Here is a 26780-nt window from a genome sequence, read left to right as displayed (position 1 = left end):
ATTTTTTTTTATTTATATGTAAATTTTGTATAATTTAAGACTAATATGATATTAGCCCGGGCAGATCAATTTAAAATATTAAAAGATTCTAGACTTTAAAATTCTAGTTCGAGTAGAGCTATTTTCCTGACTCCGTCACGGGATTCAACCAATGGTAGCATAGACGTCGGAAAACTCGTAGGTGGACGACCAAATAATTTTTCAAAATTTCGATTTGGGCAATGCGAAGCTAAGAGAAATGGACACAATGTGAGGTAGAGACGCATGAATAGTTAGACTTGTTTCATTGTGTAGTGAGGTAAGAGATACCGAAATAAAGTTTCAAGGGTAAGAAATTCATTGCCATTATCAGTGTGTAGAGATAAAACCAAATGTATTTTGGTGTAATGATCAACAAATATCACGTCGTATGTGTAACAGTCCATGGGGATCAATGGAGAGTTACGAATATGGGAAAACTTAATTCAAGTGGGGATGAAGAAGTAAAAGTAAAGTAATGAATTTATAGATGACATTTATGATTTCAAGTGGGGATTTCAAATACATTTGTTTTCAAATATATATATATATATATTAAAAATAGAAGAATATTTTATATAAATATATATTGTTTTGTTATGTTGTCCGTTAATCGTGTTCGTCTTTATGCTCACCAATAAGGTGAGACTCACCTATCTGATTTACTATTTTGATATGATGAATCACATCCAATAGAAGATTAAATGTATGAACGGTAGGTAGACATCATAACAAATATATATATATATATATATATTAAACATGTTTTGTGTTTCATTAATTTTTCTATCAGCTTCATAACATATAATTGTTTGACATAAGAACACATCTTTCTTACTCACAAAAAAAAAAAGGAATCAAAGACAAAAGGTGGTCAGGCCATCTCCAACCCATATCATCTATCCTCCAAATTAGAGTTCCATGATCTCTATTTTTAAAAACTTCTCCAATCCATATCCTCTAAAAATATTACAAAATACTCCATTTCTTTCTTTTCATTTTCAAAAACACACACATATACTTATATAATTACATAATGTATTATATAATCGAACTTAATTAATTTGATAAACATAATACAATAAAACATGTATTAAACTCAATTATTATTTTTATTTTATGATTTTTATAAACAATAGACTTATAATTAATTCATGAAAATAATAAAACAATTAAAATAAATTAACTAAGTATAAAAATTATTTAACATTAAAATTAATTAATTAAATAATTTGAAATATAATAATATAAAATGGAGCAAAACAAATACATAAAAATACAAAAAGGACTATTTTGCAATTGTTATGATGATATTTCAGTAATTTGGTGGAATCTCCATATTGATCTTCAAATAAATAGTGATCCTCCAACTATTACAATCTCCAAAATAGAGATTGCATTTGGAGTTGAGTTGGAACACCAACCCCATACTCTATTTTAGAGATCTCCAAAATAGAGTATGGGTTGAGCATCTCCAATCCAACTCTATTTTGGAGCTCTCCGCAAAACTTGTCCAGAGTTTTTTTCATTGTTATTTTTTTAAAAAATAACATTCGTAATTTGTTTTCAAAATTAATAATTTGAAAAAATAATTTGGTGGAATCTCCATATTGATCTTCAAATAAATAGTGATCCTCCAACTATTACAATCTCCAAAATAGAGATTGCATTTGGAGTTGAATTGGAACACCAACCCATACTCTATTTTAAAGATCTCCAAAATAAAGTATGGGTTGAGCATCTCCAATCCAACTCTATTTTGGAGCTCTCCGCAAAACTTGTCCAGAGTTTTTTTCATTGTTATTTTTTTAAAAAATAACATTCGTAATTTGTTTCCAAATCCACGAAATCCAAAAAATCCAAAAAGTTTTACTGTGTTTCATGCTAATTAACATGTATTTCAAATTCATCGTATAAATTATTGTCATCTAAAATTCGCGAACCATGAGTTGGGCCGAGTTCATGAACTTGCCAAAAAGTTTTTGGTGTCACCCATGGATACATAGAGGAGTAAACTCGATGATATCCAAGGAAGGGACTATTTGCTCCTGCTCGCTCAGCTGCGGATGGGGGGAATACAACCATTATTCAAGCAATTAAACACATGTATACCACGATGAACAGTATTTAACACATTTCTATGTGACAAAAGGGAAAAAAAAAAGGATTGTGAAACAAGTTTCAAAGAGAAAAGACAGAAGACAACATTAACCATATGCAAAATCGAAAAGAAGATGACAAATTTACTCCCCATTCTTATATAACAAATCTTACCATATTATATTTCTTGACAGAGTTGTTAAGATGTTTGCCTTGTAACAGAATATAGCACCAAACAAGGTGTAAATTCGACCGGGGATGCAAGAAAGCCATCCTCATCCACAGAGATTCATCAAATCTTTCGACACCATTTTCACCTCTTTCAGATCAACATGGAATCGACAATGTAAAAGAAAACATAACAACATGGAGCCATGTTGATTACTTGCAGAATTTATGGTACCTAATTGGCCTTGCAAGATTAAAAACTTAGGCTGATAGAAAGGTCCTCAGTGTTTAGCAGGAATGTGAACATAAACCGTAAATACGGCAAGGGCCATATTATCCTACCTACGATGACAGGATGACGAAAGAAAATTAATAAACCATTAAAGCTTATTAAAATCCTGCCATTATTGAAATAACTAAGTAAGAAAATTCAATAAGATCTTTCACTATCGGTTGGTGTTATTGGGTCCAATCTTTAACTATGCGAATTTTTGTGAAGATTGGTGAGACGTGAGAAAGTGCCGGAGTAATATACAACCACGGAATTCGGAATAAAAAAAATATTTTATTGTATTGTATGAACTTCTGATAGTGGACAGGTAGGAGAAAAGTATATCCTCAGACAACAAGGAGTAGAAAAAGACCGATGGTGTTTCCCCGAGTGAGTTTAATATCAGAATGAAACTACATAATGCACTAGATCGTCTCCCAGAGTCCCAAGTCGAGTTTGGAGGGTTTTGAAGCACATCACATACTCAAGATTTGTACTTTTCAAAACAAAAACACATCCACCTAAATAAGATGCTGCATTTCAATAAAGGTTATTGAACTCATTCATGCATGAAAAAACATCCAAAGTTACACATACTTTTGCATCAATAAAAGAGAGGTCTATGTTAAGCCCCTAAATTCTAGATAATGCTCTGAACTATGCAACATAAAGATATTTCCGGTTACTATCAACCTATACTACCAGCTCTATGTCCCCTACCTTTGCCCACAAAATGTGCCTCATCCGGGTTACGTCACAGTGAATCACATGCTTCACAACCTCCATAATTTTTGGCACCAAATCCAACTCTGCATGATACAATGTCAACACTCAACTTCGTATGAATTAACATCCAGTATAAGTTACAACATTTCGAATGAACAAAACTTGACAAAATCCCAAAATTCACTTTAAAAATTATATAAAATAAGAACCATCAAGCACACCAATCCACGCATGGATCCACACATTTGATGGATGAAAGTTTACCCTTTTGCCATTGCATCAAATGTCTAAATTTATCTGCCACGCTGCATTTAGTTCTGCAAGTAAGACAATATCACGTTATCATCTTCCAAATTTACCCCAAATACATCCATATCTCTCAAAATAATCCTAAACATAAAGATTGACCCACAAATTATGAACTGAATAAATGCTCAATCATGGACAAAAACAACTCATTCCCACGTAACAGAAACAAATAAAAATGACATCAGACGGTTCATACCGAAGCATCATGAATCCTATATGAGTCCGCTGCAACTCCCACCAAATACAGTCCAGGGTACAGGTTCTGTAAAAAGAAATCAACAGATATCACATACAAACATCCGGTATAGCAAATTTCCACTTTCTACATCACATACAAAAATAAATTTAGTACACTCGTACATCGAGCTGTTTCTGAACATTCTTAGGCCATTTTCTTGGCCTGCGGGCGGGCCTCGACCCCGTTAAAGCATAAACATCCTCCTCGATTTCTTCCCTAGACAGCGAAATCCAGAGCTTCATCGTCTTCTCCTTCCTCTCCAGACCACCACCAGCCTGCTGCCCTCCATCCATCAAACCCCTCACCCTCTGCAAATTCACGCCGTTACCAACCCCTTCGTTTCTCAAATCACCAAAATTACCAAAGTTCCTGGCACAAATTTCTTTCTTCTGAAAAGGCACCGCTTTTACGACTCCCTTTCGCGGCCTCAAGTTCCAGGGCTTGCCCTCCTCCCCATTCTGCTCATCCGAGTCGTTCCTAGTCGGTGTCATGGAAACGGGGGGGCGCTGATCGGGAGAGTCGCGGCGCCGGTAGGAGGACGAAGTTTTCTGAGCCCATTTGAGTTGCGGCATGGAGAAGTTGCGAAGTGGCTGTGATTTTGACGGTACCGTAGCAATTAGCCGCGCAATCGCATGAAAAATTTTACCCTTTCTCAGTTTTTCGTACACTTCTCTTGCTCAAAAGGACATGGAGACCAAAACAAAGTGTGTGAGGAGAGCAATGGAACCAGAGGTATTGAAATAGTTTGTGAAAGCCGCAAACGGAACATGTATTAACATTTTTCTGGAATATGGTAGAAATAATAACTGTTTTTTTTTTAAAAAAATTAAACAATCAGGTGTGTTAAAAGTAAAAATTTACGATAAAAAATTAAAAATCTCAAACTCACAAATATATCAAACTAGATTTCATAAAATTTTCTCTCTACTCAATTGTGATTTTCTTTACATCGAGAGACCTATTTATAGAATTTTTTTAGAGATAATCCAAAAATAAATACATAATTACATACATCATCACACACTAATTTTCAATATTTACAACTCTTATGTTCAACATTCAAATATATCAACTATTATTTTCAACACAACTTTTATTTTTCAACACTCCCCCTTGTGATGATGATGATGATGCAATGATTGTCTTCATTACGTGTTTTATACTGTCTCTTTAAAAATCTTACTAGGAAAAACTCATTGGGATAAAAACCATAGTAAGGGAAAAAGAGTGTATATATATATATATATATGCTTTCTGAATATTGTCGTAGGAAGTGTCTTTTTGAAGAGATCTGATGAGTTTTTAATTGATTGAATATAACGAATATCAATATCTTTATTCTTCTCAAGCTCTTGGGTGAATGCGAAGAACTTAGGGGGAATATGTTTAGTTCTATCGCTTTTTATGTATCATTCTTTCATTTGAGCAACACATGCAGCATTATCTTCATATAGTATCACAGGCTTCTTGTCGAATGATAATCCGCATGAGATTTGGATATGTTCGGTCATTGATTTTAGCCACACACATTCATGGCTTGCATCATAGAGTGCAATAAACTCGGCGTGATTTGATGAAGTTGTTACGAGTGTTTTTTTCTGTGAACGCCAAGAAATTGCAGTGCCTCCACGAGTAAATACATATCCTGTTTGGGAACGTGCATAGTGTGGATCAGTTAAATACCCAGCATCAGCATAACCAATTATGCTTTGATTGGTATCTTTTAAATACAAAAGTCTCAAGTCTGTCGATCCTCGTAAATAACGGAATATATGTTTAATTCCGTTCCAGTGTCTTTTGTTGGATATGAGCTAAATCTTGCCAATAAATTTACAGGCAATAGATATATCAGGTCTTGTGCAATTTGCAAGATACATAAGGGCACTAATAGCACTTAGATATGGTACTTCTGGATCAAGAATAACGTCATCATCTTCACATGAACGGAATTGATCATTTTCTTTGTTTAATGATCTAACAACCATTGGAGTACTTAAAGGATTTGATTTATCCATATTAAAATGTTTAAGGACCTTTTCTGTATAACTTGACTGGTGAACAAATATTCCACATTCTCTATGTTCAATTTGCAAACCCAGAAAATACTTGGTTTTCCAAGGTCCTTCATTTCAAATTTTTCCTTCAAGTACGACACAACTTCTTGAATTTTCTTATTCGTTCCAATAATGTTTAAATCATCAACATATACAGCAATAATTATGCATCTGGATGTTGTTTTCTTAATGAAAACACAAGGGCATATCGAATTGTTTACATATCCCATTTTCATTAAGTGTTCACTTAGCCGATTATACCATATTCGATCGGATTTCTTTAACCCATACAATGATCTTTGCAATTTCACGGAATAACATTCTCTGGGTTTTGAACTTTGTGCTTCAGGCATCTTAAATCCTTCAGGGATTTTCATATATATATATTACTATCAAGTGATCCATATAAGTAAGTTGTTACAACATCTATAAGACGCATTTCTAAATTTTCCGATACCGCCGAACTAATCAAATACCGAAATGTAATTGCATCAATAACTAGGAGAATACGTTTCTTCATAATCCATTCCAGGCCTTTGAGAAAAATCTTTTGCAACAAGTCGAGCTTTATATCTTACTATTTCATTTTTCTCATTTCGTTTTCGAATAAAAACCCATTTGTATCCAACAGGTTTTACACTTTCAGGTGTAAGGACTATAGGCCCAAAAACGTTATGCTTATTTAGCGAATCCAATTCAACCTGAATGGCGTCTTTCCATTTTATCCAGTAATGTCGATTTTTACATTCACCAAATGATTTTGGTTCATGATCTTCATTGTCATTTATGATGTCAAATGCCACATTGTAAGAAAATATCTCATCAACTTCTTTTATATCTTTTCGGTTCCATATTTTTCCAGTATTAATATAATTGATAGAGATTTCACTGATTCTCATCAGTATATGGTTCTGACGGAATATTTTCATCATCATGTATTTCTGATGGAATATCGTTCTCTATTTTGTGATCATCGTGTTTATCTATGTTTTTTCTTTTTCGATGATTTTTATCCTTGGAACTGATTGGCCTTTCACGCTTCAAGCGTTTAATGACATCATGATTGTCTTCAATTTTTTTATTTGGAATTTCAATTCGAACATGGGCATTTATAGCATGTATATATGATTTAGTTACCCTTTTTTGTGTCTGCAAATGCATCTAGTTTTTTATTTTCTATTCTTTACAAGTGCACAATTTGCTGTATATCTTTTTCACAGTGTTTAGTTCTTGGATCCAGATGTAACAACAATTATGTCTATCATGTGATTTCCTTTTCGATATTTTTCTTTTCTCCCCCTAACATTGAGAAGATTTCCTCATTAAAATGACAATCAGCAAAACGTGCTGTAAACATGTCGCATGTCTGAGGTTCAAGATATCGAATTATTGATGGGCTATCATAACCAACATAAATTCCGATATTTCTTTGAGGTCCCTATTTTTGTTCGTTGAAGCGGGTGCAATATGCATATATACCATACATCAAAAAATTCTCAAATGAGAAATGTCTGGTTCTTTTCCAAATGCAAGCTACAATGGGAAGTTTTTATGGTATGCACTTGGTCTTATGCAAATTAATGCAGCAGCATGTAAAATTGCATATCCCCATATAGAAATAGGGAGTTTTGTTTTCATAATCATTGGTCTAGCAATCAGTTGTAGATGTTTAATCAATGATTCGGCTAATTCATTTTGTGTATGTACATGAGCAACATGATGCTCAACAGTGATTTCCATTGACATATAATAATTATTGAAAGTCTGGGAAGTAAATTCACCTAGCATTATCAAGTCTAATTGAAACGACCTCGACTTTTTTTTTCTAATCATAAATCATAAACTCGAAAATTCTAAAATAAATAACTTATCATTTCTAACGATCAATAATAAATAACATATGAAATCTCAAGTTCATAAAATAAATAATAAATATTTCGACTAACCAAAACTCCTAAATCGATCTTTAAGAAGATCAAACTAACAATAAAATAAGCATAAAATTCTCTAATAAAATCCTTAACATAAATATTTAAATCATTAATTTATCAAGCTAGTGCGGAAACATAAAGGCCCTCGGGTGTGTACTGCTACACTCGATCCACTCAATCGTCAGTTGTTAGGATCGATTAGGGGGATTATCGTTGAGCTACAATAGATCGGTTCTTGAAATATTGAACACAGATGAATTAAATCAAGTTTGGTGTTTAAACCAAGCGGAAGATACTCGAAATAATCCTTCGTAGAAACTGATTAAATATTTTGTAAAGCATTTAAAAATTATGCAAGTTGAATAAGTAAAAATATTTTAGTGAAAGCATTTTATCAAACACTTGATATGCAATATTTTGGTATTTGAAGAATACATAAAATGCTTCAACAATGCATCTTTAAAACTATGAAAATGATAAGTAAATGCAATAAACAAATAGACACGAATTTTTTTATGGATGTTCGGAGACTTCAAATGCTTTTACGTCACCCCTTCTTCCCATTGGGAAGGATTCAGTAAAAGACTTTGATTTATACAACACCTTGTACAAACCCATTCAGCTAGGACTTACACTACTGCCTAAACTGAACTTCTAGCACTCAAGATTGTAGGCAGCATCTCACAATCAGCATATTGTTTAACGTCTCATATGCAAAGACTACAAACACAATGTTTTACGTATTTGTGTGAAGACTCACTCAACTAATATTTGAAGTTCAACTCTCTTGTATATGTGTGAGTGATTGTGTGTGAGAAATTTATCCTTTACAGTGTACATATCAAATGTATCCTCACACAAAGGCTTGTGCTATCAACTAGTTGATATCTTCATGCTAACTTCCCATGCTTTGAATCCACTTCAAAAGCTCTTGTTTAATCTTTAAATGTATTTATAAGCCCTAACAATGATATATACGTTAGACACAAGAATATGACTGTTTGAAAAGTTTTTGTACTGTTTTTGAGGTTGCAATGGTCAAATTCGTCTTGCTGGACTTTTTCCCGACTGGTCAACTCTGGTCAACTCAAATGGTCATTCAGTTCAACTGATCAGCAGCTGGTTCAGTTCAGTTGGTTAGCTGCTGATTTGGTTCAGTTCAGCTGGTTCAGTTGGTCTGGTTCGGTTCAGTTTCAGCTGGTCTAGTTCAGTTCAACTGGTTCAGTTCAACTGGTTCAGTTTCAGTTGGTCAGCAGCTGGTTCAGTTCAGTTCAGCTGGTGTGCTGAAATCATCCTAGCTGATTTTAGTTTGTGCAGAACCAGTAGTTTCATCGTCATTTATCAGCATCTTAAGCTTCAATTCAGACTTTGACTTCTGAAGATGATTTGTAGATCATCGTCTTATCTTTCCAACGCATACTGAATCGCTTTATTTCTATAACCGAGCTGAGAGATATGACTAAAATACCGCAACTGCTCATACCCAACTGATTGCTGTTTTCGTGCAATCAGTTCGGTAATTGAGAGATCCGTTAGACCCTGATAACATCTGATTTTGCCCAACTGACGTAAAATACAACTTCTTCCAAATTGAGTTTTTGGATCAGTGAAGTTGGCGGATTGTCATTTGGATCAACTAGCGGAGAGATATCTTCAAAATACCAAAGCTCGCCAGAAATTTAGTTTGTGCAAAATTCAGTTTCATCTTGCTTCTTGTTTTAATAACTTCACACTTGAGTACGTATGTTAGAAACACAACAACAAGTTTTGTTAACATCAAAATCAAGATTGCGAATATGGAATGTTCCAACAGTCAGCACCTCCCATAAATCATCTAATCTTGCATCATACAAACCTAGTGAGTGTAAAGACTTTGCACGTTCTAAACATGGATAGAAAATAATACATATACATTCACATGCATTAAAAATCATATTTTTATTTAAAATAGCTTTTGAACATAAATAAATCATTTAAAATCATTTAAGCATAATTAAATCATAAATCGTAAAATCATTTTAAAATAACTTTAAGCATAAATGAATCCTTTAAAAATCATTTCAAATAAGCTTTGAACATAAATAAATCATTTTAAAATCATTTAAAAATAGCTTTAATCGTCATCATGAATCATATATCATAAAAATCATTTTAATTATAAGCTTTAAATCATATATCATTTTGGGTGAAATTTGATCATTGAAAGTGACTAGCTTTAATCCTCGGTCGAATGATCAATCAGTTTTCAGCTCCACATGGCCCATGGGAGTGTGCACTAGGTTTCACCATGGAAATACGATCGTCGGGGCTCCCTCGGGGGTCCTTCTCCCATAGACGGGCTCCCTCTGGGGCCTTTTCCCCTCACGACATCCCCATAAAATTGTAAGTTCACCGTCCTCAACATAAACGGATCCCCCACAAATCATATATCATATGTCACAGTCAATTCACATCCCTCAAAATATTTTTTTTTCTTGAAAATCATAAAATAACATAACTTTTCAAAAATAACATTTTAAACAGTATAAATTGCAATGCTTTACCATAAATCATAAAATACATATTATCATCAAAATCATCATTTTAAATCATAGAATATCATTTTACAAGCATTATGATCCTTCGGGACGCTGCCAAGCGTTTACATATTTTCTTAAGTATAAAATTACTGTTTTGCCCCTGGACGTAAAAATTCTCGAATTTATCTTTTTCTCACTTTTAATGACATGAGATTATTCTAAACAATTATTTAAGCTTAAATATAATTTTTCATAATTTTAGAAATCTTAAAACTAGGCGTTTCTATTTATTCTTTAATTAACGTTTCGAGCGGCGATTAAATCCCGGATAAATCCAAAACTCATTATTTTGATCCCAAATTTTAAACATAATATTTTTGTTATTTATTCTACCCTTGGGAGCCATGAACAACACCCGTGGACCCATGGTTCCAATTTTATTCCTTTAAATTTCGTTTTTGACACGAAGTGGAACATACCGAGCCAGCTCCTAAATTACCCGAGCCACGCCCAAGCCACCTCGAGCCAAACCCTAGCCAACTCACCCGGGAACCCTCTTGACCAATCCCAGCCCAAGGAACCAGCCCTTAAGTCTCTCAAGCTCACCTGGACAGTAGACCAAATTCTACACATGGGAGGAACCTCATGCCTATGGACTCCTAGCCAACCTAGGACACTTCCAGCCGAGCCACCACCAAGCCCACCTGACCCTAACCATCCCTGGACCATGACCAGACCCTACCCAAACCTAGCCCAGCCCTTGACCGAGCGCACGAAGCCATGCACCAGACAGCAGCCTCGCGCGTCACCCTTGCTGCCATGCGCATCCTCACGTTCCTTCGAGCCACAACACACCCACTTGCACCAACCCCTGGCCCGACCCCTACCCATCACCCTAGGACCCTGATGGACCACCTAGACCAGTCCATACCGAGCCGCAGCCCCTGGAATTCTCGGCCACACCAGACCTGCACGTGAAGAGTCCCTTCACGCATGGACTCTTCCTTATCCGCCTTCCTCGACCCTAGCCGCCATAGGACCCTACAGACTTCGATCCTGACCCTGGCCAAGCCCCCAACCAGCCCTGGCTAGCCTCGTGACCCCAAGCAAAACCACCGAGCCCCTTAACCACAACATGCACACAAAACCCACAGGTTCTTATTTCTGATTTTAGCCCATGATTTCCAGCCTTGTTTTCTAAATTATTTTGTCATATTTTGGCTATAAATCATTCATAATTTATCATGTATTGGCAGCGTGTCCGTCGGAATCAAAAACATTTTTTAAATAAACGTAAAATCGTTGAAACTTTCAAAAATACGTATTCCATCGTAAAATAATCGAACACCAATATTTTTCATGCATAAACAATTTAAACACACATATTATGATTTTTATGATTTTTGAAAGAGTTTATAAAAAGGTTTCTTTGTGTTTATAACGCTCGATTATTCGATCGTTGGCGAGGATGCGACGTTGGACGACCGGACGACGAAAACTCCTAGCCTTTTCTCCTTCCCTTAATTTCGAAAATATGGTGTGTGCTTTGAGGTGTGTTTCACGGCTGATTGATGGTGGTTTATGAGGTTTAGAAGACCTAAGTAACTTATTTATAAATAATTAACATGCTAATGAGCTTTGGTTTTGGGCTTGTAAGCTTAAGGATATTGGGCCTACTTAAATTAATTAAATTGAGCCCAATAACACTTATTTAATAAAAAATAAAATTTTATGAAATTAGTTTCCATAAAATAATATTTTTGATCGTTTAAAACTCTTTGTTTGTCCAAAACCAGCTTCCCATGAAAAATCGAGCTCAACTCGTAAAATAATTCGAACTCCAACATTTTTAGGAAAATCAAATCATTTTAAATCATATGAGGAAGCCTTGCCATCATTTAAAGAAATATAATTATTCTTGTCTTCGTCGTCCCCGGTCTCCTTTCCCCTGCCTATTATCGAATATTCGGGTAAAATCCTTAATTATCATGTAATCATATCATATTATTATTTAATCATGCAATCATACATTTAATCATATAATAAATATCATGCTAGCATTTAAAATCAATTAAATAAAACAATTAAGCAATTAAAATAATTTGCATGTATGTGGTTTACGTAGGTTGATTTTTCGGACGTTACACTAATTTTCTTGATTGTATGATCGGGAAATTGATTCCGCAATTTTATTATTTGAGCAAGTAATCTTGCAAATGCCACATTCCGAGTTGATAATAAACATACATGTGACTATCTGCTGGAGGCATCAATCAATACCATAAAATATCTAAATGATCCACATGGTGGATGAATTGGCCCACAAATATCACCCTGAATACATTCGGAAACATGTGTGATCCATTTTGGATTTTAGCTGGTGATGGTCTTATAATAAGTTTTCCAAGAGAACATGCTTTGCATTGAAACTTATTATTTTGAAAGATCTTCTGGTCTTTCAGCGGATGACCATGTGTATTTTCTATAATTCTTCGCATCATTGTTGTACCAGGATGTCCTAATCGATCATGCCAATTGATTAGTATTGAAGAATTATCAATTACCATGTTTGATTCAATTGGACTTATATATGTATAATGTAATCCAGTATGAAGCATTAGTAGTTTTGAAAGGGGATCGATTAAGGTGCTTGCTTGCGCAACGGAAGTTTCAAAATTATTTTTCAAGCAAGAAAATCGAGCAGCCTAAACTATAGTGTGTAGCAAATACAATAAAACACAAAATGACATTCATAGAGTGTTTACGAAATATACATATCAATCTCTCAAGATTGATGTTGGCTCCAACTAGTTGTAAACAACTTAGCTCTTGTATGGTTGATCCTCTACAAGCTTTCCTTGTTCTTGGACTCCTTCCTTCAAATTAGGTCCACCACCAACAAGCTAAATCCACTCTAATTTTGCACTAGAAAAATTAGAGCATTTTTCATTTGAGAAGAGAGTGTTTCCTCAACAAAACGAAGAAGAAATTTTTTAGGAGAATCATTTTCAAAAATTCGGCCAACTCATGTTAGTGAAGGGGATGACAAGTTGTCTTGGTATATGAAAAAGTAAAAGTAAGCATGTGCATGCCATACCTTGAATATTGAAAAAGTAGCCTCCAACCCTTCACCTTCCATGCATGCAATTCTATTTGGGCTTGTAACATGGACTTTTATTTAAATGTCTCAAACATATTTGAGACTAATTAAACCTTACTTGATTTTACTCAAGCCCACTAGTTAAATAATTATTTCTAATTGGGCTCTACAAGGCCTAATGTTGTTTAATTAATTTAACACTTGAATTAATTTAATTATTTGAACTCTATTAGGTCCACTAGTGTTTAATTAATTCAACACTTGAATTAATTTAATTATTTGAACTCTACTAGGTCCACTAGGGATCTCGGTTTGAATAAGAACGCAACAGTCTCCCACCTACTCTTCCTAGCTAGATGGTGGTACGTTCTTATTCCCAGACATTGGCCCTCTATATCGAATCTCTATAATAGGAGTCGATCTACTCCTAAGCACATCGATATAAACCAAATGCCCAGTGACTTGGCACCTCTGCCAAAGACTTATACTCATGCTTTGCTATAAATCAATAGACTAAGCATATCAATCTCATGAATTGCAAATACATCAAAGCAATTACAATAAAGTATGTGGTTTAGGGAAACTCAAGCTATCTCTTACTCGAGTTGTATCTTCCCAGTTTAACATTGATTTATACCTTTCTTTTCATAGATCAGTCTGGTCAACGAAATCAAATATCAATCTGGCTCTGTTCAGTCTTCGAAACCTTCAATATCAACTCTGGAATGACATATATTCGAGAAGTACAATATCAATATACAACTCAAAGCAATACTGGATATGATCAGAACTCAATCTAATTCTGTTTCGACAGCATAACATCGCAATATATCCCGGCAATGCAATATCAACAGATACAAATCACAACTCATAATCGATAACAAACACAATCTGATATTCTCAAAATCTGTATAATCTCAATCAAATCAAATTTGGAAAATAATAACAATTTCATACGGTATCCGTTCTTCGATCCGGTTTTGATTATACGATTACCACAATCTCAGGAACACATAATATAGATCAAATTATGATTCCCCCAATATCAAGTTTTCAAACCATGTTGAAAATTAAATAAATTCACATGATTTTGAAGCTCTTAACGAGAGAAGTACGGTACCAAACTCGGATTGAAAATCAGATGGGCGGATCTTGCGCAAATCAAATTCTACTATCAAGAACTTGAGAATTTCTCCAGGGACTCTCGGTTCCTTTCTTTTTGAAAATTCTGAAGGAAGAATGAGAATTGTTTATCTCTTATATGCATGGCAAGGACAAGTAGCTTGTTTTTCATACTGAACGTCTCGTGCTTATGCGCGTCCCTCAATGGCGCATATGCGCGAGACCTACTGGTCTCGACGTTCATGAATTCACCATCTCGCGCATATGCGCGCCTCGTCCCGCGCATATGCGCGAGACCTACTATCTCTGCGCTTGAACCATCAATCTTGCTCGCGCATATGCGAGACCTTCTGTCCCGGCACTCGGGCAATTCATATGCTCGTGCATATGCGCGCCTAGTCTCGCGCATATGCGCGAGGTCTTCTGCATGTACGCGATACCTACTGGATTTCACACTTACAATATCCATGCTTCCCAATTTCCTGTCTCGGAGTTGTCTTTCTATAATCACATCAATTTATAAATCAATAATCTCGGATTAACAGGATAAAATCTCGGGCATTACAATTCTCCCCCTCTAAGACACGATTTCGTCCCCGAAATCACAGGCAATCAAATCATATAATATAAGCAGGTAAAACAGAAGCTAAATAAGAAACTCACATCAATGACATAACTCTGGAAATTTCTGTCTCATATCTGATTCAGTTTCCCAAGCATCTTCTTCAATGTCATGACGACTCCATTGAACTTTCACAAGTGGAATAGTCTTCGTTCTGAGCTGCTTTTCTTTACGATCTAGAATCTGGATCGGTTTTTCAAAATAACTCAGAGTTTCATCAAGTTCTGACTCGTCTGGCTGAAGAACATGAGAAGCATCAGGAAGATATTTCCGCAGCATAGATACATGAAAGACGTCATGTATACCAGATAGAGAAGGAAGAATAGCGAGTCGATAGGCACGAGTACCTATCTTTTCCAGAATCTCATACGACCCAATATAGCGTGGAAATAATTTTTCTTTCTTGCCAAATCTAACAATGCCTCTGAAAGGAGAAATCTTCAAAAATACTCTGTCTCCTTGTTCAAACTCTAACGGTCGACGTCGAATATCTGCATATTTGTCCTGTCTATCCTGGGCTGTCTTCATTTTCTGCTGAATCAGCTTCACCTTCTCAGTCATATCTCGAATCATATCAGGCCCAAGTTCAGGTACCTCAGATATCTCATCCCAATAGAGAGGGGATCTGCATTTTTTGCCGTGCAACGCTTCAAACGGAGCCATCTCTATACTCGTCTGATAACTGTTGTTGTACGAAAATTCACAAAGTGGCAAAGAATCTTGCCAACTAGTGCCAAAGTCCAGCACTACAGCTCTCAACATATCTTCCAATGTCTGGATAGTTCGCTCTGACTGTCCGTCGGTCTGAGAATGATATGCAGTACTCAGATGTAAATTCATACCTAGAGCTTGTTGCAAACTGTGCCAAAAGTGTGAAGTAAATCGAGGATCACGATCTGATACAATAGACTTAGGCACACCATGCAATCTGACCACTTCTCTAACATAAATCTCTGCCATCTGGTCGTGTCTATATGTCATTCTGTAAGGAATAAAGTACGCTGATTTGGTCAATATGTCAATAACGACCCAAATCGCATCGCAACCTCAGGAGGATCGTGGTAGCTTCGTAACAAAGTCCATGGAAATGTGATCCCATTTCCATTCTAGAATAGAGAAGCTATGCAACAGACCTCCTGGTTTCTTCCTTTCTGCTTTCACTTGTTGGCAATTCAAACATCTGGATACAAATTTTGCAATGTCTGATTTCATCTGTTTCCACCAAAACTGTTTCTTCAGATCATTGTACATTTTTCTGCCACCAGGATGAATACTCAAACGACTACAGTGCGCTTCTGTCAAAATCTGTTGTTTCAAATCTGAAACATCTGGTACAACAAGCCATCTACGTTGTCTCATATTCAATTCTGACTGTGAAAATAGATATTTCAAACTTTTGTAATCAGAATAGATTTCAAATTTCTCACCATATTGATAATGTTGTCAAATCTTCAATGCAAATACGATGGCAGCCAATTCAAGATCATGAATCGGATAGCGAGTCTCATGTGTTTTCAATTGTCTCGAGGCATAAGCAATAACATGTCCTCGCTGCATCAAAACACAACCTAGTCCTCTGTGAGAAGCATCACAATAAACAACAAAATCACCAGTACCTGACGGAATAGTCAATACAGGAGCACTGGTTAATCTCTTCTTCAACTCTAGAAAACTGGATTCACATGCTTTTGACCAAACAAAAGGGGCATTCTTCTGAGTCAACCGAGTAATCGGCTTAGCAATACGGGAAAAATCTTTAATGAATCGACGATAGTATCCTGCTAAACCCATAAAACTGCGTATCTCTGGCACTGATGTCGGTCTAGGCCAACTGATCACAGCTTCAACTTTGCTAGGATCCACAGAAATACCATCTCCAGATATAATGTGTCCCAAAAATACAACTTGTCTCAGCCAAAATTCACATTTAGACAACTTTGCATACAATTTCTCAGTTCTCAGAATCTTCAATACAGTTCTAAGATGCTCAGCATGATCAATAATATTTTTTGAATAAATCAGAATAATATCAATAAAAATAATCACAAAATCATCAAGATATCTCTGAAATATACGGTTCATCAAACCCATAAATACAGCTGGAGCATTCGTTAAACCAAACGGCATGACTATAAACGCATAATGGCCATACCTGGTTCTGAAAGCTGTCTTCGATATATCAGAATCTCTAACTCTCAGCTGATGATATTGAGATCTCAGATCGATCTTGGAATAAACAGAAGAACCCTGCAACTGATCAAATAAATCGTCAATACGAGGCAAATGATATTTATTCTTTATCGTAGCCTTGTTCAATTGTCGATATTCAATGCAGAGTCTCATAGAACCGTCTTTCTTTCTGACAAATAATACTGGAGCGCCCCGAGGAGAAACACTCGGTCTGATGTAACCCTTAGCTAGTAAATATTCTAGCCGCTCTTTCAGTTCTTTCAGTTCAATCGGTGCCATTCTGTATGGAGTTTTAGAAATAGGAACAGTACCTGGTATCAATTCAATACTGAAGTTTGTTTCTCGAATTGTAGGCAAACCCAGAATCTCATCTGGAAAGACATCACCAAACTCACATACCACTGGCAAATCTGCCAATGACGGACTCGATTTCAGTACATCTACTGAATACACAAGGAACCCTTCTGCTCCTTTCTGTAATAATCGAGTCATAGACAAAGAAGATATCTAAGGAATTTGAGCTCTGGAACCCTTACCGTAAAATTTCCATTCATCAGCCATCTCAGGTCTGAATCTTACAATTTTCTGGAAACAATATATGGTAGCTCTGTACTTGGTCAGCATATCAATACCGATAATGCAGTCAAAATCAGACAAATCGAGTACAGTACAATCTAACTCAATTTCATTCCCATCATACTGCAGTATACAACGTTTAACAGACTTCACTGATATAAGACCTCTCCCCAAAGGTGAAGAGCCAGATACTACAGCAGATAATGACTCAACAGGAAAATCATGTATCAATGCAAATCGCTCAGATATAAAAGTATGAGATGCACCCATATCAATCAACACATAAGCAGAGTAACCACAAAGAGAACAGTTACCTGCAACAACATCATCATGTGCTTCCTGTGCCTTTTCTTCACTCAATGCAAACACCATGTCCTGCTGTCTCGGACGTTGGCTAACAGTCTGGCTTCCTCCTGGCCTCGGCTGTGACTGAGTAGTAGGTGGCTGGAAAGAGTGAACAGCAAATGATCGTCTATCAGTTTGAGCCACTGATCCAGATGATTCTGCTCCCTGGGATCGTTGAGAACCTCACTGTGGACTGACTCTGGCAAAATGTCCTTGCTGTCGACAGATATTGCAACTACCAAACACTCTTTGGCATTGCTCCGTGGGATGTCTTCCTCCACAAGTTCTGCAATAGACCCCTGTATAACTCTGGCTCTGTCGTGAACCACTGGAGCTAGATGAACTACTATCAGACTTCTTAAACTGTTTCCCTCGGGCTTTCAGATTATCTTTCTTTCCACTGCTGCTACCACCACTATTAAATCTGGGAGGGGGTTGGTGGAACTGAGCTGAGGGTTGTTGTTATTTCAGTGCTGGAGCAACATACGAAGCTCCTTTCTGCCTGATCAGGCCCGCTTCTGCTTCTTTTGCTCTATTCAAAGCATCAGCAAAGTTATTTGGTCGTCCCTGCATTTACCAGTGTAAAGATCTCAGGATTCAGCCCTTTAATGAACTGATCAGCCACTGCTTCATCATTCTCAGCAACATGAGGAGCAAATCGTAACAAGGTAGAGAATTTGGCCACATATTCTTCAATATTCAAATGACCCTGTCTCAGATTAGCAAACTATGCACCCTTGTCTTTTTTGTACGATACTAGGAAGAATCTTTGATAAAATTCAGTCTTAAAGATCTTCCAAGTAATAACCGTACCTCGATGCTCTAAAGCCCTCTTGGTTGTGAGCCACCAACTCTTTGCAACGTCATGCAATTGATGCCCAATCAGTCGAACTCTTCGTTCATCTGTGTAATCAAGTGAGTCAAATAGCATTTCAATATCATCAAGCCAACTCTCACAATCAATAGAATTCTCAGTGCCCTTCAAGGTCGGAGGTTTAAATGACTGAAATCTCTTCAGCAACTGTTTCCATGGGTGTCACTATAACATCCATTGGATTTGTAGAAGTACTACCCTGTTCTGGGATTCTTCGAGGAGGCATATCTGATTATCAAAAGGGTTAGTAACCAAATACAACAGATCTGTCTCAGTCCTCATCTAATCATCGTACCTCTGATCAAGAATTGGTTCTGATTCATTTCTCAATAATACACGTTTCCAATCAAATCAGATAATCAGGTAAACATGTATTTTCAAAAGCAATAAAACATGCTGCCATGCTAGCATCACAAAAGCAGGAAAGAAAACTCAATCTACCCCGCTCACTCGCTTCTAACTCAGTCAAAGGAACATACAGCTACAGCTCTGATGCCACCTGCTGTGGGGACCCGGACGCTAACTCATCTTCTTAAATCATCTTTGGGATTAAATGGATCAATTAAATAATCTAGGTCGAATATTTTTTTTAAAAAAAAATACACAAGTGTACAACTGTAACAACATGTGATAGTCAATCTTATTTCATTCTATTTAAACATCAAGATCAAATGTAATATCTACCAAATGATTCAAGATACAACATTTGTTCAAACTGCAACCATACAAATTAGGTTTCAACCACTACATATCCAGCGATGAAAATCAACTCTACTACTGGATCCGGATCTCCACTCTAATCTCACTCTCTCATCCTCTTCTTGACCCTGATCCTGTCCCACCTGTTTTCATGCACACATACAAACACAACAACATCCGGATAACTCGGTGAGAAATATATTCCCAGTACAAACAATGTATACATGCCTTTCGTATAAACATATATAAAAGCATAGAACAGTTATCAATAGCATGTATCATAATCTGAAAAAAATGAATCGATATAAAACTGTAAATCAAATTCTTTAACTCTTAATTTCTGACTCGACTCTTATCTAGGGATCCCGGTTTGAATAAGAACGCAACAGTCTCCCACCTACTCTTCCCAGCTAGATGGTGGTACGTTCTTATTCCCAGACATTGGCCCTCTATATCGAATCTCTATAATAGGAGTTGATCTACTCCTAAGCACATCGATATAAACCAAATGCCCAGTGACTTGGCACCTCTGCCAAAGACTTATACTCATGCTTTGCTATAAATCAATAGACTAAGCATATCAATCTCATGAATTGCAAATACATCAAAGCAATTACAATAAAGTATGTGGTTTAGGGAAACTCAAGCTATCTCTTACTCGAGTTGTATCTTCCCGGTTTAACATTGATTTATACCTTTCTTTTCATAGATCAGTCTGGTCAACGAAATCAAATATCAATCTGGCTCTGTTCAGTCTTCGAAACCTTCAATACCAACTCTGGAATGACATATATTCGAGAAGTACAATATCAATATACAACTCAAAGCAATACTGGATATGATCAGAACTCAATCTAATTCTGTTTCGACAGCATAACATCGCAATCTCGATATATCCCAGCAATGCAATATCAACAGATACAAATCACAACTCATAATCGATAACAAACACAATCTGATATTATCAAAATCTGTATAATCTCAATCAAATCAAATCTGGAAAATAATAACAATTTCATACGGTATCCGTTTTTCGATCCGATTTTGATTATACGATTACCACAATCTCAGGAACACATAATATAGATAAAATTATGATTCCCCCAATATCAAGTTTTCAAACCATGTTGAAAATTAAATAAACTCACATGATTTTGAAGCTCTTAACGAGAGAAGTACGGTACCAAACTCGGATTGAAAATCAGATGGGCGGATCTTGTGCAAATCAAATTCTACTATCAAGAACTTGAGAATTTCTCCAGGGACTCTCGGTTCCTTTCTTTTTGAAAATTCTGAAGGAAGAATGAGAATTGTTTATCTCTTATATGCATGGCAAGGACAAGTGGCTTGTTTTTCATACTGCACTGTCTCGCGCATATGCGCGTCCCTCAATGGCGCATATGCGTGAGACCTACTGGTCTCGACGTTCATGATTTCACCATCTCGCGCATATGCGCGCCTCGTCCCGTGCATATGCACGAGACCTACTGTCTCTGCACTTGAACCATCAATCTTGCTCGCGCATATGGGCACCTCATCTCGCGCATATGCACGAGACCTACTGTCTTGGCACTCGGGCAATTCATATGCTCGCGCATATGTGCGCCTAGTCTTGCACATATGCGCGAGGTCTTCTGCCTCGGCACTTGCTTCTCGCGCATATGCGCGTCTCGCCTCCGCGCATGTGCACGATACTTACTGGATTTCACACTTACAATATCCATGCTTCCCAATTTCTTGTCTTGGAGTTGTCTTTCTATAATCACATCAATTTATAAACCAATAATCTCGGATTAACAGGATAAAATCTCGGGCATTACAAAAAATAACTATCTCGATTGTTTTCAAAATCACGGCCGCGACCACGACCACGACCACGACCATGACCACTTCCATGTCAACGACCACGACCACGACCACGACCATGACCTCGACCAAAACCTTGTCTCTGAATTTGATTTTTGTTTCTAGGTTTAAATTCATTTTTACTTACAGCATTTAGTTCTGGAAATTCTGTTGATCCAGTGGGTCGGGACTGATGCTTTCTTATTAGCAGCTCGTTTTTCTTTTTCGCCACAAGAAGACAGGCGATAAGTTCAGAACATCTCGCAAATCCATGGACTCTATATTGTTGCTGTAGAGTTATATTTGATGCGTGAAACGTGGAAAATATTTTTTCAAGCATTTCCGATTCCGTAACCTCATGTCCACAAAATTTTAATTGCGAGATTATTCGATACATCACCGAATTGTAATCACTGACTTTCTCAAAATATTGGAATCTTAACATATTCCATTCATCACGGGCGGTCGGAAGTATAACTTCCCTTATATGTTCAAATCTTTCTTTTAATCATTTCCACAGAGTCATGTGATCTTTTTCGATGATATATTTACATTTTAAACCTTCATCAAGATGTCGACGCAAAAATATTATAGCTTTTGCTTTTTCTTGTGATGAAGAGATACCACTTTCTTTAATAGTCTCGCTTAGACCCAATGACTCAAGATGCATTTCTACATCAAGAGTCCATGACATATAATTTTTTCCTGTAATATCTAGCGCAACAAATTCGTGCTTTGCCAAATTTTGACATGGTGGTACTAGAAAAATAACAATGTATTTTATTAGTTAAGTTCTATTAATATGACAATAAAAATTAACGGATAAATTACAAGTACAAGCATTCTTAAAAATAAAGAAAAAATGCGAGGCGGATATTCTCCGATAAATACAAGACTAGTGAGTATAATAACCAAAATAATTATAAAAAATAACCTTGAAAAAGCCATCTTCTTCTTCTTCGAATATTTTGATGAAAAAAATTTTTAGGGAGGAAGAATAAGTTTAGAGTGATTGAATGTGTTTGTGAAGTCATATTTATAGGGTGAAAGCCAGCTGTTTATGACCGTTACAAATTCTTAAAAAATAAATATATGTATATGTAAATTTTGTGGCAATAATATGATGTATATAACATTAATCATGTTTAAATAATTATGTATATAATATCACAATATTATAATGAGGTGTTAGGGACTCTTTTTATATAATACTGTGACATTATACAAATATATATAATTATTATATAATACAATAAAATATATAAACAATGAAATAATCACATCACGTTATTATAATGAGGTGTCATAGACTCCTTTTATATAATAACATGATATTATTCAAATATATATATACAATAAATAAATAGTAACACAATAAAATTATATAAGCAATATAATAAATAATCACATCACGTTATTATAATGAGGTGTCATAGAATCTTTTTATATAATAACATGATATTATATATTAAATATATAAACAATAAAAATAAATAAACAGTAAAGTAAATAGTTTTACTTTTGAATATTGTTACTTTTTTCTTGTGTTTTGGAGCTTGGAAAAATATGGAGAACCGAAACTTCGAGTATCGTGCTGATAACGTGTTAAAAGTAAAAATTTACTATAAAAAGTAAAAATCTCAAACTCACAAAATGTTGGAAACTTAATTTCGGTTGTTTGACTTGGACTAACTGATCAAGTAGCTTGAAGTAACTGAACTACATAAATCAACTGATAGTTTCCTAACTGAAGATTAATGCGCAGTTTTTCGAAGTCAACTGAAACCAGCTGAACTGAACTTACGAAGACAACTGATTGATCAGTTGGAAACTGATCATTTGATATATTCAGTTGTGAGCTTAGCAGCGATTGCTTATCAGCTGATCATTCAGCGGTACACGTCATCAGTTGTTGAAAATGACATTCAACTGACAACAGTACAAAGTAGACTGCAACTCGTAGTGGAACGCCACATTTCAGAGCTTACAGTGTACGAATGTCAGAGGAATATTGACGTGACAATCAACGGATATAATGATTCAAATTATATTTAATTTTACCATTGAAAAGAATCCTATAAATAGGTGGGAAGAGCAGTTGAGCAAATAATTGATCTATCTATTCTCTCAAGCTTGCTGTTATCATGCTGAATTTATCGCTCTTACTCAAGAATCAAAAAGCTCACACTTATCTGATTTATTTATAGCATTTGAGGCTACCTTTCGAGCTTACAAACACAAACCGTTTTATTGTTTATTTGATCTTAACTAGATCAGTTGTGCTAAGTTCAGTCGAAGAACTGTGAGATATTTAGTAAACTAAGAGTTTCAGTTTTGCCAGTGTTAAGTCCAAACTGAAGTGGGTCTGTACAAGTTTATATCGATCAAAGTCTTTTAGTGAATATCCTATCCTTGTGATAGAAGGGGTGACGTAGGAGTTATTTCAATCTCCGAAAATCCATAAATCTTTGTGTGTTACTAAATGAAGGACCGTTTGCAGAGCACCTTGTGGTGCTTCAAACAAAATATTCTCCAAGAGCTGCAATAGCTCGTGTTCTAAGAATGTATACACCGATGAATTAGATCGAGTTTGGTATATAACCAAGCGGAAAACACTCGAAATAATTCTTCGTTAAGAAATACTGATATATTTGTATATCTTGTGTAACTGAATAACCAAAAGAGACTAGATTTGTTTATGCATTTATTTATTCAGTTATGGTGAGAACTGAACCAACAGATGCTCTAACTAGTTAAATCAGTTTGAAAACAATAGTTAAAACATTAAATACACAAGATATGTTTATGGATGTTGGGAGACTTCAAGTTCTCCTACGTCACCCCTTCTACCACCTCGGGTAGGATTCATTAGAAGACTTTAATCTATACAACACTTTGTACAAACCCACCGAGCTAGGACTCACACCACTGCCTAAACTGAACTCCTAGACTAAACTGGAGGCGGCACCTTTCAATCAACAATTTTTTAATGTCTATGTGAGAAAGACTACTTACACAAGTTTAATGTCTTTGTGCAAGACTGTATTTGAGTGATGGTGTGTGTGTGTTTGAGATTTGATATGTGAAAACTACCCGAAAGTGTTCTCACACACTGAGGGAAAAATGCTTCTAATCTAAAGCTGATAACACGTTTAAGTGTTCCCTTAACTGGGCTGAATGCTTCTCTCTTTAAGCTGATATGACTTTGAAACATGCCCTTTTCTTTTTTCTCTTGTGTTGTTTTTCTTCACTGATCTTCACTCTCTATTTATAGGCGCGAATTTTGATCGTACAGTGAGATTCAATTATTGTATCCATTGCATTTTGAATCTGTTCCTCGAAATTTGTCTTGTTCTTTCTGGAACACTTTTGTCTTTAAGCTCTGATGCAACGTTCATTATTATCCTTTGACTGGACAAAAGTTTTTGTACCTTTGCGCACAGCTGTATTCCATTTAGTTCAGCTTGTCTTGATCTGCAACTGATTGCTCCTAACTGATGTTCTGAACTGGTCAGTTTAATTGGTCTTCAGTTGGGTTGGTGAAATCAATTGACTCGTCAGTTGAACTGATTTCACTCTTGTTCAGTTGAACTGATCTCAGTTGGGCTTTTCATCAGTTGAACACTCCTTCGACTGGTCGGGATTCTGAGGTCCTCCTGCTGAACCACCTATCAACTGAACAATCAGTTGAACTCATTTACGATACATCAGTTGAACTGGTCTACTTTGGTTGATCAGTTGATGCTTTCAGTTGGCATCTTTGACAGCTTCAGTTTTGGCTCGTAACTGATTATTTCAGTTTCAGCTATCTGCGCACTAAGGTAGATTATTAAAAACAAACAAACAATTTTTGTTAACATCAAAATTAAGATTGCGAACATGAAATGTTCCAACAGTTACTACTTCAGTTATTTATTCAATATTTCAGTCAGTTTATTTCCGCAACTGTTATCATTTAAACTGATTGTCATTGATTGAGAAGATTCATAGTTTCAGTTTGTCATAAAACTGAAATTTGATTCGAAAAGATTATAAAATCGTGAGTATTTATTCAACCCCCCCTTCTACACACATATCAACCAATCAACCGATCCTAAAAAGTGGTATCAGAGCGGTTGAATCTTGTCTCAGAATACTCTTATTCACAAAACTGATCAACATGTCTTCGTTCAATAAAATACCGATGTTTTTCAGAGAAGATTTTGACGACTGGAAAATCAAAATGCAGGCTCATTTAGCTGCACAAGATGACGACATGTGGTATGTCATTACTTATGGTCCCATGAAAATCCTAAAATCAAATACAGCAGTTGCCATTACAGATAGGGCAACTCATCGCATAGAAAAGCCCAGAGAGGAATGGACAACTGAGGATAAAAGAAAAACCAACCTAGATAATGTGGCTAAGGATATCTTATATAAAACGCTGGATAAAGTCACTTTCAGCAAAATCAAGATGTGTAAAACAGGCAAAGAGATATGGGAGAAAATGATCCAGCTGTGTGAAGGAAACGAGCAAACAAAAGAGAACAAGCTATCGGTTTCTGTTTAGAAATTTGATAATATCAAGATGAAAGATGGAGTATCCATGCACAAATATGATGAAAGAGTCAGTAGTATTATTAATGAGCTGAATGCACTTGGAAAAGTGTATTCGAACAAAGAAGTGGCACTGAAGGTGGTCAGAAGTCTTCCCAAAGAATGGGATGTCAAAACCATGGCAATGAGAGAGTCAAAGGACCTTAACAATGTCAAAATTCATGAATTGTTTGCTGATCTAAAGGCTTACGAGTTTGAACTACAAACCAGAGAAAGAGAACCTCCTACACTGCTGCCACAACTGCTTTAACTGCTGTCAGACTGGAACCAACTGGTTCAGTTGAAAAATCTGCTGATCAACTGAGCAATGATTCTATGTCATTGTTTGTCAAGAAATTTGGAAGGTTTATGAGGAGGAATCAAGGAAACTTGCAGAAGCAATATCAGAAAAATCAGTCCAAAGAAGAATCCTATGCCTACTACAACTGTGGCAAAACTGGTCATTTCATAGTAGACTATCCTAAGCCAAAGAAG

At 35.9% G+C, this 26780-nt stretch overlaps 1 protein-coding gene across 1 annotated transcript; it reads right to left on the bottom strand.

Moving 5' to 3' along the window:
- Positions 1-1999: 1999 nt before the first annotated feature.
- On the bottom strand, positions 2000-4597 carry LOC142518268 (uncharacterized). The gene is made up of 4 exons (XM_075621011.1): positions 3953-4597; positions 3789-3854; positions 3548-3600; positions 2000-3366 (listed from the first exon to the last, which is right to left on the bottom strand). The coding sequence occupies exons 1-3, from the start codon at positions 4400-4402 to the stop codon at positions 3595-3597; spliced, it is 522 nt and encodes a 173-aa protein (XP_075477126.1). The 5' UTR covers positions 4403-4597; the 3' UTR covers positions 2000-3366; positions 3548-3594.
- Between the last annotated feature and the right edge of the window lie 22183 nt (positions 4598-26780).

Source organism: Primulina tabacum, chromosome 11, assembly GCF_025594145.1.
Source record: "Primulina tabacum isolate GXHZ01 chromosome 11, ASM2559414v2, whole genome shotgun sequence".
In the NCBI taxonomy this organism is placed as follows: domain Eukaryota; kingdom Viridiplantae; phylum Streptophyta; class Magnoliopsida; order Lamiales; family Gesneriaceae; genus Primulina; species Primulina tabacum.
This window is presented reverse-complemented; position numbering and strand designations above follow the sequence as displayed.